A 21,416-nucleotide genomic window follows, 5' to 3' on the forward strand; every position below is an offset into this window, starting at 1 on the left:
TGATGGCGAACCTATGACACGCGTGTCAGAGGTGACACGCGAACTCATTTTTTTGGTTGATTTTTCTTTGTTAAATGGCATTTAAATATATAAAATAAATATCAAAAATATAAGTCTTTGTTTTACTATGGTTGCAAATATCAAAAAATTTCTATATGTGACACGGCACCAGAGTTAAGTTAGGGTTTTTCAAAATGCTGACACGCCGAGCTCAAAAGGTTCGCCATCACTGTGCTAGACCCTTCCTCTCCCCCCAGCCCCTGCCTTACAGCAATCACACTGGGCGTGGCCTCCAAACAGAAGGAGGCAGTCCTCACCACCGAAGGAACAGGCCACTTCAGCTGTCAGACTGCTTTGGCTACTTTGGCTAAACTGCCTGAATGCATGATGAAGGCAATAAACTGGTTCTTCATGTTTGCCTCTTTTTTGTCTGTACTCTCTTTATTAAAAATAACCAAAACCCAAACAAAACCCCAGCAGGACTTGAACTTTCTTTCTTCTGAAATAACAGATATCCCATTCAAGTGTCCTTTGGGCTCTGTTTTATGTTTGCAATTTAAGCCTAGAATTTGGGAACATGTTTTACATTAATTCAATGTTTAAAAATATATATATATTTTTATTGATTTCAGAGAGGAAGGGAGAGGGAGAGATAGAAACATCAATGATGAGAGATAATCATTGATTGGCTGCCTCCTGCACGCCCCCTACTGGGGATTGAGCCTGCAACTTGGGCGTGTGCTCTGACTAGGAATCTAACCGTGACCTCCTGGTTCATCTCAACCACCGAGCCACATCGACTGGGCACATTAATTCAATTTTTGTTTTTAGAGAGATACTTAGTTTTATTTTATTATTTATTTATTTATTTTTGAGATACTTCGTTTTAAATGTAGATAATTGAAAGAATGATTTTATAACCTTCCAAAGTATAAACCAATTCCTTAAAATTAACTTTTAAAATTCAGATTTATCCAGTTTTACTTATTTGTGTGTTATATGTATGTAGTTCTATAGAATTCTGTCGTCTGTGTAGGTTCCTATATTCATGACCATAGTCAAGATACTGAACAGCTTCACCACCATAAGGATCCGTTTTATAACCACACACACCTCCCTTCTGTCCCCCACTCTCATCTCTAACTCCTGACAACCACTGTTCTGTCCTCCATTAAAAATTTCATAATTTCAAAATACACTAATTTTTACAGTAACAACTAATAGCTTCACTTGATGTCAGGCTCAACACCACTGCCCCCACTGCTGCAGTAAGTCAAATGGAACCAGGCCACTCTAGGGGCAAAATAAAACTCAGCCCCAACCACAGGTTTCCCCCAAAGAATCCTATAAATGAAGAGTAAAGTAACATTAAAGGAATACATTCTCAATTTGAGAAGCCTCTGGGGTCACCCTTCACCAGCAATCTCAATACTGGGCTCGGAGGTCCAGCCCCAAGAAGATGGACATTCACAAAGGAGGCTGCCACAAGTTCCCTGCTGAGCCTCAAGAGAATAGGCCCAGCCTGTAAGGACAGTGTCTTCGTGAGAGCCACAGCATTTAGCTGGCATCCTGGCTTGAGTCTGTTAAGAAATCTGAGGTCCCTAGCATCCCAGGGCTGTGACTGGGCAAAGGCTGTGTCTGAGAGGACAAGAATGGGCTGGCCATACACTGTCACTGCAGTCCAGAGCAGCCAGCATAGCTGACACTTTAGCAGACTTGCACAATCAGAGACAAGGAATCAACGATGGTCTATCAAGTGACAGAAGATGGAAAATTACCTCAGCCGCACAATGTTAAATTGACAAATTTGACTCCAGGTCCATACCCCCACTGACTCTCAACTCTGACAGGGGCCAATCTATTATTTTGACCATTATAAGCGATGGAAAAAAACAAAAGAAAACAAGTGGTTTCAACTCAGACACTTGCTCTGTGGCTTCCACAACCTCAGCCCACAAAGGGGCTGACAGAAGGGAAGCCCAGGGCAGGGTGAGAACAGGCATGAGGAAGAGAATGATGCCTGGTGGGGTGCACAGCCTTGTCCATTTCCTGCTCAGGACCACTGACCTGGCTTTCCTCCAACTCTCACCATTATCTGGGCCTATTCTTTACTGGAAACAATCAGCCAATTGCAAATCATTATTATTACAAGCACAAAAACCAGTATAGCACAAAAGCAGTTTATGAGAACTGCCACAGAGTCTTTATCACCAACCACAGTGACACCAGTGAAGAGCAGGGCCTGCATTTTGGCACAGTCTCCTCTAAGGGGGTGATAGACCTGCACGGGGCTCCTTCCTGGGTGGGCTTACAAGAGGTCAAGGGAAGCTCCTTGTAGCCAGGGTGCTGGGAGCAGTGGTACACAGTCAAACCTGTCCTCTCAGGGAGCTCCTTGTTCAGCTGGACTAATCAAGCTCTTCACCGAGAGTCTCAGGAAACCCTACTGGACCAGCCATCCTCAGGATGGTGGGGCTGGAGACTGCAGAGTGTGGGGGCTGTCTCTGCAACTCCATATGAGGGAGGGCTGAAACAGGTGAAGCTCCCTTGCCTAAAGAGAGCTTAGGGATCACTATTGTTATAAGAATTATCAAAGAAACTTACCTAGAAAACCTCCCTAATTCCCACCTTTTGGCGATATTATGATGTTAAAGTCAAACCTAAAACTTGTGTGCAAGCTACACCAGCTACTCCAGGCCACAGGATGGCAACAGGAGTCCTTGCTCATTAAGGCCTCTCTATGTAGTGCAGACCCTGCTCATACACATGTGGAGTTTGTTCTGTGCCCCAGGTGAGCTACACATTAAGTAACAGCAGCGACAATGCCACCACCCTACCCCACTGTCCCCAGACTCCCAGTGCTCACCCTTGTAACACCACCAACAATCTGGTCTTCTTGCGGATGTAGGCTGACTGGCGGGCAGAGCGGTTCCGCTGGGCCTCCAGGGCACTGGAAAGGTACTTCTGGAAGTGGGCAGCATGAAAACACTCAGAGCTGTCCATGACTTGGCGGTACACCATCCACCTGGAAATGGCAAGTGTGATCTCACTGTGGGTGCCACCTGAAGGCCTGGCCCGGCAGCTCAGTTGTGGATTCAAATGTCAGACATTCTGCCCAGTGAATCCATCAGTACAGGAGAGAGCAATCCTGGCACCACAGAAACAGGCAGAGGGTACTGCCTGGGTTTGGAGCCCCCTATCTTGACACCACTGCCACTGGAGCTTATGACAGGAAACTCCTTGCCACAGGGAAAAAGGCCAATAGGCTTCAGAGCTGAGAAAGACTCCTGACCAGGCAGTCACTTCCTGAAGGACCATTCAATACAATGCTTCAGTCTGGTGCTCAATAAAATGCTTGCTGAGAATAAGAAATGTGCAGAGTGAAGAATTTAGACTGATTGCAGAACAAAAGCAATGGAAATGAGGGAGAAACTGGTTAACTACTTAGTACTTATATAAAGGAGGTCCAATATCTCCCTCACATCTCTCTAAAACTTGTCTCTCCAGCCTCCACAACCTCCCACCCAAAACTCCCAAACCTCTGGGCCACTGCAGTCTTCTCAATCCCTCCAGCCTCCAGCAGGATGCCTTACTTTGAAGTAGACTGACTAGATACTAAATGCCTGGTTCAGTGAGCAAGGGTTGTTTAGTAACCTGCCAGCCAGGTGGAAGTGATGGATGAATTGTTCCCCAATTTCACCTGAGCCAACATGTCCCAGCTGCACCTGAACTCACGCAGTCCCAAGTTCTAACCACCCTGGCCCTGAATCGCCCTGCTGACAAGGCACACTCCCAGGCCTTCGCCTGCGCTGGTCCGGCTGTTACAGTGCTCTTCCAGATACCCAGGGGTTCATTCCCTCACTCACTCAGGCCTTTGCTCGAATGTCACCTTCTTAGTGAGGTCTCCCCTTTAAAGCTGGAATCCCTGCTCCCACCCCCAACCTCCCAGCCCAGTAATCCCTATAGCCTTCTCTGCTTTATTTTCTCCATCGTACTTTTCACTACACGATTTTCCTTATCTGGTTAATTGTCTTTCCACACGAGAATGTAAGCTCCATGAGGGCAGAGATTTTCGTGTCTGTTTTGTTCATTTGTCCTCCACACTTAGAGCAGTGCCTGGCATACAGAAAGTGCTCAGTACAAATGTGTCAAATGAATGGATGGGTGATGACTACTGTGCTGATACCAGTTACACCAAAGGTCAGTACATGTCCAAGGTTTCCCTTTCCCCAAAGCAAAGGCGGCAGCCATACTAACCTGCCATATTCCTTATGCAGAGTGACCAGAAAAGCACAGAGCTCGCTAGCATGACATCCCGGGAGGCCAGTTACAATGCTGATAATGACCTACATGAAAGAAAAGCCATGTGGGTTTGTGATTCATTTGGGAGGCAGCATTGTGTGAGAGAACAGACTGCTGGAGCCAGGTTCTGTGAGTTTGAACTTCAGCACCAGCACTCACTAGCTTTGTGATGACCTTGGGCTAACAATAGAACCTACCTTTCGAGGTAGGTGTGATGATTAGAGTTAATATATGTAAAGTGTTTAGAACATTGTCTGGCACATAGCAAACACTTTTTAAATTTTGTATTAGTATTATAATTTCCATAGAGCACACTGTGACTAGATCAATTAAAATACAATAGAAAATACTAGGCAGAAAGGAGGTCTGGAACCAAAATGCCATAGGCTCAACTGGCACAGTAACCTCAGCCAAGGAGACCAGTGGCACTGTAGATGTTTTTGTCTGGTTGCCCTGCCCTCAAGCTGCATAGCCTGAGCTGAGGAAACAAACTGGTGTAGGAAGCATTTTTGAGTCTTTTTTTTCTCTGAGGTTTTTGGTGTTTTTGTTTTTTTTTTAACATATATTTTACCCTAATAAAAATGATTAGTGGGGCGAGGTCCTGAGTGCTGCAAGGAGAATACATTGTAGGATGTTAGGCATTAAAAACTGGCTGGGGATGCAGGTGTCAGCTTCTTCTTACAACTCAGCTCAGAGCCGATTCCACTTCTCTTTGCTCTGCTCAGACTGACCTCTGGAGAGCAAAATGTCCACATGTAGGGTTTTGTGAAATGTTTGCACATTAAAGTTGCCCAGCATGAGGAGCTGAATTCCCTGAAGCAGAGGCTGGTGGTGGCCTTTTGTCCTTTGAATTTTGATGGTGAGAAGAAAACCCAGGCTGGACTGTCCCAACTTTAATACACAGCCATAAGAAAACAGGGCCCTCTGCAGGCAGACATTGTAAAGCAACTCAAAGAAATTCACTAACAAAGGGTCAAGCAGGGGAGGAAAGGGAAAAGTGACATAGTGTGGCAAGGGCCTCTTTAAGTATGTGCTTTATCACAATACAAAAGACTCACTTGGACAGGCCTGGTCACAAATAACTTACACTAAAGCTCAGCGCGGTGACACTCACTGGTCAGCAGAGAGATGGCAATGGATCCCTCCTCTTTTTGGGAAGCAAAAGCTCTACCACCTCCCCTCTGACCAGGCCCCTACTTTGTATTCCTCTCTGCCCCTGTGGGGAGTATTCCATGTAACTGACTTTTTGTTTATCCTCCTCCCATCCAAATTTCCTTTTCTCAGTGCCCAGGCCTCAGCCTCTCAAATCACAGCACACATGCTTATAGCCAGACACCTTCTTATTTTAAGGACAGTCCTACGGCACCTTTTAAAATATTTTTTACTGATTTTTAGAGAGAGAGAGAAATATTGTTGTTCCATTTATTTATGCATTCATTGGTTTCTTCTTGTATGTGCCCTGACCGGGGATCAAACCCGCAACCTTGGTGTATCCAGACAACACTAATCAACTAAGTACCCGGCCAGGGCCTACAGCACCTTTTAACAAACTATAACAAGTAGGCAATTTCATTTTAAAACTCTTGCCTAAGGGAAAAACGAGGCTTCTAATTGCTTACTGGTTCTATTTTCTTTTATAGCTGAGTGTCTTCTAGATTTTCACAGAAATAAATGCCCTCTTTGAGCATAAAAAGACATATGGCTCCAAAGAAATGGTGGGAGGGGTTAAGAGGAAGGGTGTGTGAGTGGGAGCAGATTAAAATCCACTCTGTGATGTTTATACAGTATCACCTTACCTTGGTGATGCCAGCAAGGCCCAACTAACAAGGCCCATCCCATCATTAAGCTCAATGTGTCACCCACTTCCAGGTAAGTCCTTGTCACAACCAGAAAGAGCTGACAGCATGAGAGCACTGAGCAAGAGTTTGAAAAGCCTGGAGAAGGAAGGGGAGGGCCCGGCAGGGTGCCAGAGTTTCATTGCTGCCATAGGCTTGGCTGGGGTTAATGCAGACGCCTGTACACATTGCATAGAGCAGGTTTCATGTGCATCATTACATCAGTGTCCAAAGAGGGGGAGAGGCCTATAAAAGGGACTCCACCTGAGCTACTCTTGTTAACTGTTACAGAAGATCAAGGCCAGGCTATCGGGGTTCTCTTCCCATGAACTCCCAGCAGATTTGGTGAGCTGCTGTACCTTGTCATTTTCTACTCGGTGAGTAGGGCTGATTTCAGTTTGCTGCAGCAGGACAGGGAGATGGGCCCTCATCACAGGCTCCTGACTAACGCTGCTGATGGCGAAATGCTGGAGAAACCTAGAAAAGCAAGAGAATGCTCTTGTGTTAGCATCACCAGCCTTGCCTACTGTGCCCATCCACATGAGAAACTCCTTATTTAATTGATGAAAAAGAAACCTTAGAGATTCTCTCTAAAGAATAACATTGGATATGGTGTGTCACTACTAACTTTTATGATCCCTAAGAAGCTATGAAGAAAAAAGCTTAGAAAGGACCAACACTGAGGTTTCTGACATTTCAAAGCCAGAATATTAAACATCTATAAACAGAAAATCAGAGCTTACCAGTCCAGCTCTGGGAGTTTGGCGGAGAGCAGCTTTAGAGGACTTCGTTTCTCCCTGGCAGCATGGCTCAGGACATTGAAGAGCTTCTGTGCACTGGAGTGTCTAGAATATCAAAAGCGCACAGATTAGCCCAGTTGGTGTGGCTCAGTGGTTGAGCATCGACCTCTGAATCAGAAGGTCATGGTTCGATTCCCAGTCAGGTTTCAGGCTTAATACCCAGTGTGGGGCATGCAGGAGGCAGCCGATCAATGATTCTCTCTCATCATTGCTGTTTCTCTCTCTCTCTCCTCCCTTCCTCTTTGAAATCAATAACAATATATTAATCCCTATGATGCACATACTTTACATAACTTGTTCTGATGCTTTCAAGCCAGAGTCCTGTGACAGAGTCAACACTTCCAAAACAAGCATCTTGCCGACTTAAATAAAATGCGACTGGTGTGGTCGCATAGGAAGGCTGGCCTGAAACCCCTGGTAATACAATGGGTTTCTGATTCTTGGTGGATTTCATCTTTCTTGACTTTTATTTCCCCAAGGGCTCTTGCTACCTGCAAGTTGGCAGCACTGAAGTGACTGTGTCGGCCCTTTTAGAAGCCAAGACCCCTGTGTTACATAATGCAAGTCATCCTGCAGAGAGAACAGACGTGCACGACTTAGGAAGCAAGCATAAACACTGAAGGCAGCCACTTACAATCTCTTTTGTTCCACAGATAATCCATCTTCCTGGATCACTTTTAAAGACAGCCCTGAGTTAGCCTGCTGTTGCCAGAGGGAGAAGACCTAAACAAAACAGAATTTGAGCAAAGAACACTTGAAACCCAACAACAGGATATGGAACCCACATGGGGATTTGATAGTTGTTGAAAATCTAGGCTGTCAGTACGAAGACAGACCATCATAACAAACAAGTTTGTTTCAAAAATAGAGACCTGAAGCAATTTTGTTCTGTATTTTTCAAAACTAGAATTTCTTTCTGGGTTCCTCTCCCAGGGATTCTGCTCCTTCAGAGGCCAGGAAGCACAAAAGAAGGTGCTGGATAACACGTTCTGGCAGAAGTGGCATGTCCTTCCCTGGTGATAGGGCCAGACAGGAGTGGTTCAAGCAACTCCTGTCTGGAGGCAGAGGGATGGCTGAAGAGAATCTAAAGGGCTGCTGCCATGTTCCAGGTTGAAAGGACAAGCACAAGGAGGTAGGAAGGACCAGCAGGCAGTCAGAGGGAGACACACACTGGCCTGAGACGCCATCTGCAGCTAAGGTCAGCTCTTGTTTCCTCCATGTTCTGCGAATCTGTCCTGAGGGAGAGACACTGTCCTCTCATAAGCTGCTCCAATCACACCTTTTCAAGCATTTCCACCATCATAAGGCTGGCCATCTGTTTGACTTTGACTATTTCTTGGTCTCTAAGTGGGTTGTATAATTCTCAGTAAGCTCCCTCACTCATGCAATCTGTGCTGAGTGCCTATAATATGCAGCCTGTCAGGTGGAACCATTCACAAGGGCAGGGCTCTGAACCACGGAGAGGGAGAACTTGGGGTGGGGCAGAGAGCTCTAATCCAGTAGGTAGGGCCCAACAATTCAACCAAGTAGCTAAAGGGAAAATAAGTCTAATTAGGATTTAAAGGGACAGGAAGATTTTTCTTAGAAGCTAAAAAGCCTTTTGCTCAGTTCCTTTAAGTTCTCAACTCTCAATGTCAAGGCACCACTCCAGAACCCAAAGGGATTAGAAGCAGCCACCCGACCTGCCTTCCCAACACTCCCTCTCATCACTTCACTGAGATGCTGCCTTACCACCTAAACTGCTAGGGGGAAGAATAGTAGTTTTGCTCACTAATGATTGATGTTACCTCTGGGTAAAATGCTTGGTAGATCTTTGATTTGGGGAAAAGGGCAATCATCATAAAATTGCTTGAACCATGGAAATGAACTGGGAGATGAGGAAGTAATGAGCTTCTGAAGTGTACCAGAAGGACAGCAACAACACTGGTGGAATCCTAAGAGAAAAAAGAGGGAGCATCAATGAGAAAAGCTATTTGCATGATACCAGCCCTCACGACTACTATCAGACACATAAAATTAATTTTAGTGAAATGATTTTCACATTATGTGATTTTACTGGGGTTCAATAATAGATGTGCTTTCCAATACCCAGTATACAAGATATAGGAAGCACAAAGGTGTTTTTTTCCTAAAAATGTCATCTCAAAATTCATTCTAGGGTACTCTAAAAAAATATATTTTTATTGATTTTAGAGAGAAAGGTAGAGGGAGAGAGAGATAAAAACATCAATGATGAGGAAGAATCACTGATCTGTTGCCTTCTGCACGCCCCTTACTGGGGATCAAGCCTGCAACCTGGGCATGTGCCTTGACTGGGAATTAAACTGTGACCTCCTGGTTCATAGGTCCATGCTCAACCACTGAGCTATGCCGGCTGGGCAGGAAGCAGCTCTTAGATGGGTGAGCTTTGTGTTCTTGGGTAGGAGGCCATCTGGTAGGGCCATTGGAGGCCTTCTTCAGCCCACTTTCTCATCCTCTTTGGGATGAGTTAATTACCCATGGGTAGCTGCTGGCCCTCCGGACCCAGAAGCCCCTTGTAGCTAAGCCCTTTACAGAGCAGCAAGGTTGATGAGGCTTAGGGCCCTGAGAGTGGGCATGCCTCTCCATGGTCTCCCTGCCTGCCTGCCTTAAAGGCAGTGCTGATTCCTGACATCCTGACCCATGGTGGTAGAGCGAGGACAAAGAGTTATTTGGTTTTTCCCTCAGAAGTGGAGTATCTTTCTGAACACGAAAGCCACAGACTGGTAAAATACCTACCCCATCATAGAATGCAATGGAATTCATGTGATCCTTGGAAATGATGATGCTTCCATGATGACGGTGAGAAAACAGAAGGCCGCTAGAGAAGAAATACAATTTCCCTGGAAGGAAAACAGAGCTGGTCAGAGCTGGAGGGCTGGATCCTGGGGGCCAGATTCCAATGTCCTTCTTGTAGGTATGAGAGTTGTAACCACAGAACAGTGTCTGTATTGCTTCAGTTATATGTTTTTATTCTGAGCCCTGCACTCTGGAGAAGCCAATGTACCCTCTTAGAGTCTCAGAGATAAATGAGTCATTAGATATAATCTCTGCATGAGAATTAGAAAAAAAACAAGTTAGTAGGTTATCAGCTGATGGGGAGAGGCAAAATTCACATTTACATACAGGTGTCTTCCAAGGAAACACTCTAAAAAAGACTCAGTATGTCTGCTCCAGTACTGAGTTTATAGGTGCCCCTTTCTCCTATTTTGGCAGAAGCTGGTTCAGCTTTGAAGAGACCACATGCCTCACTTAAGGCCCAAGAAGGAGCAGCAGGGTCTCAGTTGAAGGACTAGTGAAGGGAGCCTAAGGGCCTGTTTCTAGCAAAGGAAGATTTGAGTTAGGCAATAACTTGGTTCTCAGACTCTGGAGGCCTGCTGTTCTGTTATTCACAAAAGCAAAATAGGTGAGATGTGAACAGTGGATATAGGTTCTTAAGTACAAGGATTCAGATCTAAGGAGAACTGCTGTTTCTGGGATGGCCAAGGTCATTCAGAAAGCTCAATATGGGCTCTATGCGGTAGACCACAGAAAGACGACAAGTGTTAAGGCTGGGCCTGAGCTTACTTTGAGACCCAAATGAAGCACTCAGAATACCCATAAGACCCCTGGGTGAAGTTGTTTTCTGGAGCTGGTCCAAGTTGGATTCTTCTGTTCCTATAACCGCCTTTCTTTCCCTGTTTTCACATATAGAGAAAAGAGAAAGTACTTCTTGGAGTTCAAGGCACAGGCTTGAGAACACTGTCATTTATATCTTATCTTAGTGATTCCTTGAGCTGTAGCTCTAGGAAAGTAGCCTCAAAACTCTGGAAGTTGTAATGATAAGAGCAAAGGCCAAAGTGAGGAATTTGGAGACTTCAAGTTTTTTTTTTGTTTGCTTGTGTGTTTTTTTGTTTTTTTAAAAATATATTTTATTGATATTTTACAGAGAGGCAGGAAGAGGGACAGAGAGCTAGAAACATCGATGAGAGAGAAACATTGATCAGCTGCCTCCTGCACGCCCCCCACCGGAGATGTGCCCACAGCCAAGGTACACGCCCTTGACCGGAATCGAACCTGGGACCCTTGAGTCTGCAGGCTGACGCTCTATCCACTGAGCCAAACCGGTCAGGGCTACTTGTGTTTTTTAAAAAAATATATTTTTATTGATTTCAGAGAGGAAGGGAGAGGGAGCGATAGAAACATCAATGATGGGAGAGAATCATTGATTGGCTGCCTGCACACCCCACACTGGGGATTGAGCCTGCAATCCGGCCATATGCTCTGACCAGAAATTGAACTGTGACCTCCTGGTTTATAGGTGGACACTCAACCACTGAGCTACGCCAGCCGGGCGTAGGGTTTCAGGGCAGAGAGGCCTGGTGAGTGTGTGTGTTTGTGCATGCATGTTAACAGGAATGGGGAGAAGTGGAGAAGATGGAGATAGTTTTTAGGTAAAAGAGGAAGGTTTGGAGCCTGCATATCAACGAAAGAACAAGATGATCAGCCAGAAAGAATTAATGCCAACCTTACCATCTGTGGCAGCAGCTGCCAGATACTAGCTGGCCCACTTCAAGGCATTCAGGTTCAAGCCCTGTAAGTCTCCCACCTCTAACAAGTAAAGCCTGACTTCCTTTGAACACAGCCTTGCCCCAGGGCCCTCTTGAGTAGTGGCTACCATGCCCCAGCCTCATCCTGCACCAACGCCAGGGTTCCTCACTGCTGCTCCCAGACCATTCCCCTCTATGCTGGCACAATACTTTCATTTCCTTCACTGCTCACATCTACTGCCCTCCTAATCAGTCCCCAACATTTCCAACAGCCTCTGAATGTGCTCTCAGACTTCTCTTCTAAAGCCAACACTCCCATTCCTTCTGAGAGATCAGGGGATGGCTCACAACATGTTCTGGCCTCACTGTTCCTCACTCCCAACTCCACAGCAATAAAGCAGCACCCAGAACATCTTAACCCCTGGAATTTTCAGCTCTATAGCCTACTCTCTGAATTAGCATCCCATTATCCTTTTAGTTATTCTTACTCCAAAAACCTCATCTTCTGATGTCACTGAGCCTTTAAAGCTTCCAGTCCTCCTATTGCTCAGAAATTTGTGTTCCTTTCATTCACATCCAAGGCAGATCCCCCAGAAAGGATCTGCTTTTAATCTCTGATTTTACTTTACTACATACCAAGCATGTCATATGCATTATAGTTTTCCATCTTCACATCAATTATAAGAGAAAGAATTCTTACAGGATTGATGGGGAAACTTAAGTTTAGAGAGATTTCCCCAGAAGTACTTGATGGTGGAGCCAGTATACAAAGCACAGTTTTGTTTGATGCCAATGCACTTTGGTTCTCTCACCCCTTTTCCTTTCACTTTTGCTCTTCCAAAGACCATGTGTGGCTAATATGATCATGGGCCCTCTCTGCTTCCTCAACCTCAACAAGCCCAGTCTTCCCAGCAGTCCATCCACTGCTGTTTCCCAACCCCTTCCACCAACTCCCCCAAGACCTTCAATACTCTCTGAACACCACAACCACACCAATTCTAACCACAAGATGTCTACCTACTGCTTACAGAGAAAAGAGAATCAAAAGGCATCAGGAGTTAGAAACTGCTCCCCTACCTACTGCTTAGTATCTGTACCCTTCCAGATCCTGGGCAAAGCTTCCACCTGTGTACCTCTAATGTGAAGTTTCTCAGAAACAAGTCCAGTACCACTCACTCCTGGACAAACCTCAAAATCCTCCTAAAGCTTCCAGAAAAGAGCAGATACGAGAATTTGCATATTCCAAGTATTCACTGGAAAGATAGGGAAAGAGGTAGACCAGGCAGGTCAGCACTTCTTCTCCCTCTAGACCAGTGGTTCTCAACCTTCTGGCCCTTTAAATACAGTTCCTCATGTTGTGACCCAACCATAAAATTATTTTCGTTGCTACTTCATAACTGTAATGTTGCTACTGTTATGAATCGTAATGTAAATATCTGATATGCAGGATGGTCTTAGGCAACCCCTGTGAAAGGGAATGACCGCCAAAGGGGTCACGACCCACAGGTTGAGAACTGCTGCTCTAGACTCTGAAGCCTCAAAACAAAATGGAAAAGAGGAAGACAGAAATTCACAAGACAGTGCTAAAAAAGCACTCACTATGGCTCCTGGCCCAGGGCAGAGACTCTGTAAACAAGAACTGGTTTTAGTACTGGTGCAGCTACGCCTCTGGCTCTGGGAGCAGTAGCCTTGTCATTATTCTCAGGGCACACATGAGATAACTGAAGTGACTCACTGGGTGGTCCAATGCCAGTGCCCTGGTTGGTCTCTTAGATCCTATTCCACTTTTTGTAATACCACTCTGGTATCTGCTCTGGCTTCGTGGCTGTCAGACTATGGTCTGAAGGGACATGCCTTTGTAGGGGTTTCTCAGTGACCACAGTAGCCAACTCCTGATGAGATCTTCCTGGCTCCTTGTCTCATCCCTGCTGCCCTGGATGGATGGGTTCTGTCATTCCTTCTCCACTCTGTGAATCTGAAACCCAAGTGAGAGAATGTTCCTCCTCACTACCCAGAGGCAGCCGGGGATGCAGCATGGTCCTGCCTTTGATTGACCTCTGCATTCCCAGGAATCCAACAGAAGAAGGAGGAGCCCTCAGGGCAAACAAAGACACCAAATGCCAATGAAGAATTTGGCTTTTCCTCCTTTGGACAACTGGCTGTACAAATAAAAATCCACTTATGGTCCAACCTGTGTGAAGAGGGAACATTTATCACTGTCAGGGAAATATTATGATGTAATGGCCGAGTAATTTTCATTCTCTGTGTGTGAGAGTGTGTGAAATATACACACATGGTTTAACAAAAAGAACCCAAACAACAAAACCCCACCACCTGTCCTTCTGTGACTTGCTTACTTTTCTCAATATCCAGCCAGGCTATAGGAACAGTACTACACAGTTGTACAGGGGTGGGCACAAGTAGGTTTACAGTTGTTCATATGGAAAATAATATAATAATTACCCTAACCGGTTTGGCTCAATGAATAGAGCGTCGGCCTGCGGACTCAAGGGTCCCAGGTTCGATTCCGGTCAAGGAGCACGTACCTTGGTTGCGGGCACATCCCTAGTGGGGAGTGTGCAGGAGGCAGCTGATCGGTGTTTCTCTCTCATCGATGTGTCTAACTCTCTATCCCTCTCCCTTCCTCTCTGTAAAAAATCAATAAACTATATTTTAAAAAATACAGTAATTAATAAATAATACAAGAATAAACTCTGTTTCATGTATTCACAACTATAAACCTACTTGTGCCCACCCCTGTATAATTCATTTATGTTCAGCACTGCAGAGAACATTCTTTTTTAAAGTATCCCTCAACAGCTTAATGTGGGCACAAGGGAACACATGAGATGGTGCAGAATGAAGGCAGCAGATAGCGGATGACCACTGCCTGGGTCTTCCCATCACAGGAAGGTGAAACTCAGCTTGGCCACCAGAGTTATCAGAATGTGTCAATGGCCCCACATGTCAATGGGACCAGAGCCCCTGTTCCTCATTGCTGAACAATCTCTGTCCAGCAGAAGAAAACACCCTAAAATCTCTAGAGCACTATAGGGAGCATGAAGGAGCACCCTGAGCGTCAACCAGCCACTGAGGTCAAGTGATATTAAACAAAGGTGCAAAGGCAACTCAAAAGAGAAAGGAGTCTTTTCAACAAATGGTCCTGGAAAAACTGGATATTGGTCCTGTAAAACAATGCAACAACCCGTACCTTGCACTGGATTTTCTGCCCATTTCCACCAGCCCAGTGGAAGACCTCATACTTCACAGGGACATCAGGTAGAGTACTCAGAAGGATTTTGCCTCAGGAGTGGGGTAAAATTAGCCCTAATTAAATGCTGCTTTGCTTCCTGCCTTAAAAGCTTAAAAGGCCCAGATGAAAGAACTAGAAGAAAAATACATTAAAACAATCATTAAAACTGTATGCCATATGTTCAAAAGCTAGAAGACTGAACCATGTTAACTTGAGACATAAAAGATGTAAAAAAATATCTAAATCAAACTCCTAGAGGTAAAATGTACCATGTCTGAAAAGAATAATACATTGGATGAGGTAAAGGACATTAGATAACTGTTGAGAGTTTAGCTAAGCTACTCCATAGTACTGCTGCCTCAGCATCCATTTTGTTTAGCCAAGTGGCCTACAGGGCCCTCTAACTGACAATAGCCTCCTTATGCAAGCGCATCCCCTAGATAATAGCCCGCAGTCACAAACAAATGTAAGTTCCTGATGTGATTTCCCCAAGAGCTCTAGTGATCAAAAGTCTCTCCCCCTCTTAGTGCCTCCTCCTGTGCACTTTAGATAAGAACCCTGTGGAGCTTACTAAGAACCCACTCTTTCAAATTTGAATTGGACAAATCTGGCCTTACTCTGGGAATCCCAAAGCACTCCACTCATGGACTCTATTAAAGGCATGTGCCCAGGTCCTGTCTCTATCTCTGCCCGCACCCTGCCTTGCCCTCCCTGTGTGGCCCCCTCAAGGCATGCCCTGTACTTCCTCCAGGACCAGTGAGTACTGTATTAAACTTCTCGCCCTCGCTGGTTTGGCTCAGTGGATAGAGCATCGGCCTGTGGACTGAAGGGTCCCGGGTTCGATTTCAGTCAAGGGCACATGCCTGGGTTGTGGGCTCGATCCCCAGTAGGGGGCGTGCAGAAGGCAGCTGATCCATGATTCTCTCTCATCATTGATGTTTCTATCTTTCCCTCTCCCTTCCTCTCTGAAATTAATAAAAATATTAAAAAAAAGGAAAAACTCTCTACTTCAATTTCTTTCTTGAGCTTTTGTTGAACTTGGCTCACCATCTAGCACCCTGTGCTTCACATAACAAATATTAATTTATTTTATTTTTTTAAAATATATTTCACTGATTCCCCTCAGAGAGGAAGGGAGAGAGACAGAGAGTCAGAAACATCGATGAGAGAGAAACACCGATCAGCCGCCTCCTGCACATCTCCTACTGGGGATGTGCCCGCAACCCAGGCACATGCCCTTGACCGGAATCGAACCCGGAACCTTTCAGTCCGCAGGCCGACGCTCTATCCACTGAGCCAAACCGGTTTCGGCCAAATATTAATTTAATAAACATAACAACAATGGAGAAGTTTAGTAAATTAAAATACATGTAACTGGAACTCCATAGGGGAGGGGACTAAAGAAATAATGACCAAAAAAACCTTCCAAATTTGAAGGTCATTACTTTTTAATAAAAACATGTACACCAGGAAACATGTACAAAAATGCTCATGACAGTGCTGTCTCCAAGAGCAAAACCCTATAAAAACCCCAAATGCCCATCAAGAGTCAAAAGGATAAATAATACATTTTCATACAAAAAAAATCCTATGGAGCCATGAGAGTGAATGAACTATATGGCTACATACACAATCTGAACAAATTTTAGGAACAGAATATTGAGGAAAAGAAGCAAGTTCCAGAACACACACAGTATGATTCTATTTGTATTACACTGAAAAACAAGACATTGTTTAGGGATATAGGCATATGTTGTAAACCTCCAAAGAGGGCTCCTGAGGATTAGATACTGGGCAGCCTGCCTGACCAAGGTCAGCAGGGTGGGGACGAGAAGGGCACGTGAAGGACTTGAAAGAACAGAAAGCTGAATAACAAGACGTCTCGTGATAGCAGAAGTCACTAACCAGGGAAGGGAAAAGGTTCCAGAGCAGGAAGCATCAAGAGGAGGGATTTAGACCTAGACTACCTGACTTTAGACAAGTTTTCACCTTCAAACTCGGGATATAAAGAGCAATCACAGTAGTACATGCTGAACAGCCTCGTAAGTGCCTTCAGAAAATGGAAAAAGATAATTTTCAAACTCATCATAGTCTCAAATAGAGGTAGATTTGCCAAGATACTAATGACACCTAAGTTTCAGGACCCCTCACCTGCTCAAGCCCCCTTCCAAGGCCCTGAGAAGAGCCCCTAACCATTTTGTTATTTTTCCTTAAAGAGCCCCAACTGGTATAAACTTCAAGCCTCACAACATTGACCTGAATCCCAAAATGGTGAAACATTAACACATAGCCAGAGGAGACTCCTGTTTAAATTCTCTGCTCCTACTGCATTTTCCTCCTCATGAAAGTATCTCCGAATTTAAACTACATTTCCCTCAGGAACTAAGAAAGTATGAAAAAATCTAAGCTCTCAAAAGAGTGTGCCTAACAAAGCTCCAGAAACCCCTGGCTGTGCCCTTTATTCTTGTGTAGAGACCTCAGGATACACCGAATCTTGCTGGATAACTCAATACAATGTAAGATTATTTTTATACAAGGCCCTTTGCTAAGAAGGTACAAACTAATTTGGCAAATATCCTTGCCAAATATTATCATTGGCTCAACACCTCTGTGTTGTGACCACAACCTGCCTTTATGACACTGCAATCTTGCCCAAGGCTGGCAGCACTGTCACACGCTCCCTGTCCTCAACAAATGTCCTGGACTCTGGAGTCTTCTGCTGCAGGATGGAGCAGAAATGCAGGGATTGCAGCACAGGCACAGTAACACATGCTATTCCTTATCACCCCGGCGTTTTGTGGAGCAACAGAACTCCCTGTGCTTTGTCTTCTATGTTAATGGAGGAGCAGGAGCCAAACCACTGATCTGAGGACAGGGAGAGGAATCTGCCACCAGACAGAATTATTTTCAAGAACAAATTACCCAGAAAGAGGATTTGCTTAGTGGAAGTTGAGAAATTTGTAGAGTAAGTCACAACTCTTCCTCCCCAAAATGGCTGTATCTAACAGGGAAAGAGCAGAACTCATTAAAAAATGTTATTTTGAGGAAACCAAAAAGGAGCATGAATCCCCATGAAATCCATGCAAGATCAACAAGGTTTTTGAGAATTTTATGTAAGCAGAAACACTGCCATAAAGACAGAAAGAATATGAAATGAGGTAGTTAGATCCCCAAAATTGTACTGGTAAGAACCAGACTCATAAAAAAAAAGGATGGATGACAGAGAGAGACAGAGAGAGAGAGAGAGAGAGAGAGAGAGAGAGAGAGAGAGAGAGAAAAGAAGGATGACAGAGGTGTAGCCACTAGCCCAGAGGGCAAAACTAAGAGTTTAGGAGGGTGGAACCAAGGGCCCAGAGGGCAGAGTTAAAATTCCTGGGGGACTATTTCCAGGCCTTGAAAACTAATCCAGGAACTGGAGTTTGTCCAGCAGGATTTCAAAACTGCCTTGGGCTGGTGACTCCTTTTTATCTTCAAATTCCCCCCTTTCTGAACCAGAATGTCTGTAACTGTTATCATATGCCAATCCCATCTAGTGTGTTGGGAGGGCTGGGACAGGTAACTTGTCTCTAATTTCACAAGTCCACAGATGGAGAGGAATTATGTTCAGGAGTGCTACTCAATGGATTACACTCCAGAGCCTCATCTGTCCCTGATTTAGATACTCTTTTTTTTTTAAATTCTTTTCCCCCTTCAATTTTGAATGATAGCCTTGCTGGATAGAGTATTCTTAGACTCAGTCCCCTGCCCTGCATCACGCTCTATACTTTCTTCCATTCCTTTCTAGCCTGATGTGTTTCTGTTGATAAATCATTTGATAATCTAATGGGAGATCCCTTGTAGGCAACTCTCTCTTTCTTGCAGCCTTTAAGATTCTCTCTTTGTCATTAACATTTGCCATTGTAATGATGATGTGTCTTGGTGTAGGTCTTTTTGGATTCATCTTGTTTGGGACTCTCTGTGCTTGTGTGACTTTCTTCTTCTTCAAATCAGGGAAGTTTTCTGACATTTCTTCAAGTAGGTTTTCTAACCCTTGTTCTTCTTGTCGTTTTGGCACCCCTATCATATGTATGTTGCTTTGTTTCATGTTGTCCCAAAGTTCCCTTAGGCTCTCCTCCTGCCTTTTAATTTTTTTCTCCAATTGCAGTTCAGATTGGATGTATTTTGCTGCCCTGTCTTCTAATTCACTAATTCGGTCCTCTGCTTCTTCTAATATACTGTTGAAACCTTCCATAGTGTTTTTTATTGTATCTACTAGGTGTATCAGTTAATAATGTGGATTTTTTCAATAGATGAAGTTACACATATGTTGATATATATGCGATTTGATATGTATGCTATGTTGTTGTATTGACAAGCTTCAAAACTTCCTATGTCAACTTTTCTGAAGGTGTTAACATCATAGATATTTTTACACTTAAAAATGTCCAATTTTGCCGAGACCGGTTTGGCTCAGCGGATAGAGCGTCGGCCTGCGGACTCAAGGGTCCCAGGTTCGATTCCGGTCAAGGGCATGTACCTGGGTTGCGGGCACATCCCCAGTGGGAGATGTGCAGGAGGCAGCTGGTCGATGTTTCTCTCTCATCGATGTTTCTAACTCTCTATCTCTCTCCCTTCCTCTCTGTGAAAAATCAATAAAATATATTAAAAAAAATGTCCAATTTTGTGCCAAAAAAGAGCATTTGTGGGAAGTTTTAATTCATTACTTTATTTTGAAGAAAAGTGCTGCTGAATACTTTGGGAAGCTTATGGTGAACATGCTCCATCTCAAGATACTTGTGAACGTTAGTTTAAATGCTTTAAAAGTGATGATTTCAATGTGAAAGACAAAGAACATCCAGGTCAACCGAAAAAGTGTGAAGACCAACAATTACAAGCATTATTGGATGAAGATGCGTGTCAAACTCAAAAACAACTTGCAGAAAGATTAAACGTTGCTCAGCAAGCAATTTCCGATCATTTACAAGCAATGGGAAAGATTTTAAAGAAAGGAAAATGGGTGCCACATAAACTGAATGAAAGACAAATGGAAAACTGAAAAATCATCAGTAAAATGTTGCTTCAATGGCATGAAAGAAAGTCTTTTAAAAAAATATTTTTATTAATTTCAGAGAGGAAGGGAGAGGGAGAGATAGAAACATCAATGATGATTTAAAAAAATAAAATAAACATCAATGATGAGAGAGAATCATTGGTTGGCTGCCTCCTGCATGGCCCCTACTGGGGACCGAGCCTGCAATTCGGGCACGTGCCCTTGATCAGAATCAAATCTGGGACCCTTCAGTCCGCAGGCTGATGCTCTATCCACTGAGCCAAACTGGCTAGGGTGAAAGAAAGTCTTTTTTGCATCGAATTGTGACTGGTGATGAAAAGTGGATTTTGAGAATCACAAACGCACAAAATCATGGGTTGATCCAGGTCAACCATCAATATCGACTGCAAGGCCAAATCGCTTCGGAAAGAAGACAATGCTCTGCGTTTGGTGGGATCAGGAAGGTATGGTGTATTATGAGCTTCTAAAACCAGATGAAACCGTTAATACTGATTGCTACCGATAACAAATAATCAATTTGAACCACGCTTTGATCGTGAAACAACCAGAATGTGCCAGAAGACACGGCAAAGTAATTTTGCTTCATGATGACACACCATCACACACTTCAAAACCAGTTAAAGACATGTTAAAAGATCTTGCTTGGGAAGTATTAACCTACCCGCTGTATTCACCAGACCTTGCTCCTTCAGAATACCACTTGTTCCAATCAATGGCACATGCACTATCTGAGCAGCACTTCAAAACACACAAAGAAGTGGAAAATTGGGTCTCTGAATGGTCTGTCTCAAAACAAGAAAAGTTCTATTGGGATGGTATCTACGAATTACCTGAAAGATGGGGGAAATATGTAGCTAGCGATGGACAATACTTTGATGTTATTGTGTTTTCTTTGATTACAAAATCTGCATTATTAACCAGTACACATGGTATATCACTCTTTATTTCCTCATGATTCTTACATAAGTTGTTGATTTTTCTCATCCATCCAGTTTATGAACTGTATGATCCTTATTCTGAATTCTTTTTCTGACAAATTGTGTGCCTCTGTTTCATTTAGTTCCTTTTCTGTTGATTCCTCCTTTCCTTTCCTTTGGGGGTTGTTTCTTTTTATTTTATTTTTAAAATATATTTTATTGATTTTTTACAGAGAGGAAGGGAGAGGGATTGAGAGTTAGAAACATCGATGAGAGAGAAACATCGATCAGCTGCCTCCTGCACACCCCCTACTGGGGGATGTGCCCGCAACCAAGGTACATGCCCTTGACCGAATCGAACCTGGGACCCTTGAGTCCGCAGACTGACGCTCTATCCACTGAGCCAAACCGGTTAGGGTGCGGGGGGGGGGGTTGTTTCTTTGTCTCCCATATTTGCTCTCACTGAAGGATCTAGGCATTGAGTTGCACTGGGCCTGTGACTGCAGTGGCAGGCTTGGCAGTGGGTTGCATGGTCACCAGGCCCGGGGTTGATGCATTGGGCTTGGCAGCAATTCATGCATGGTCGTGGTGTCTGGGGTTGCTGTGTGAGGCACCCGGTATAGGGCTTGGTTGCTCACCCTTGGTTGCGGCACATGGGGTTGATGCATTGGGCTTGGCGGCAGCTAACGCAGTCGTGGCATCTGGGGTTGCTGCG

At 44.4% G+C, this 21,416-nt stretch overlaps 1 protein-coding gene across 2 annotated transcripts in view; it reads right to left on the bottom strand.

Moving 5' to 3' along the window:
• The window catches only part of CUNH20orf194 (chromosome unknown C20orf194 homolog), a 127,961-nt gene that overhangs the window by 28,815 nt on the left and 77,730 nt on the right, over window positions 1-21,416 (bottom strand). For both annotated transcript variants that reach the window (XM_023760281.1, XM_006096411.3), the window contains exons 21-27: window positions 9,692-9,795; window positions 8,722-8,868; window positions 7,569-7,657; window positions 6,878-6,979; window positions 6,494-6,611; window positions 4,255-4,343; window positions 2,864-3,022 (exon numbers count right to left, since the gene is read on the bottom strand). In XM_023760281.1, the coding sequence (XP_023616049.1) occupies window positions 2,864-3,022; window positions 4,255-4,343; window positions 6,494-6,611; window positions 6,878-6,979; window positions 7,569-7,657; window positions 8,722-8,868; window positions 9,692-9,795 (808 nt within the window). The remainder of the gene's footprint in view (window positions 1-2,863; window positions 3,023-4,254; window positions 4,344-6,493; window positions 6,612-6,877; window positions 6,980-7,568; window positions 7,658-8,721; window positions 8,869-9,691; window positions 9,796-21,416) is intronic.

The sequence above is a fragment of the Myotis lucifugus genome, unplaced genomic scaffold (assembly GCF_000147115.1).
Source record: "Myotis lucifugus unplaced genomic scaffold, Myoluc2.0 scaffold_178, whole genome shotgun sequence".
Lineage (NCBI taxonomy): Eukaryota > Metazoa > Chordata > Mammalia > Chiroptera > Vespertilionidae > Myotis > Myotis lucifugus.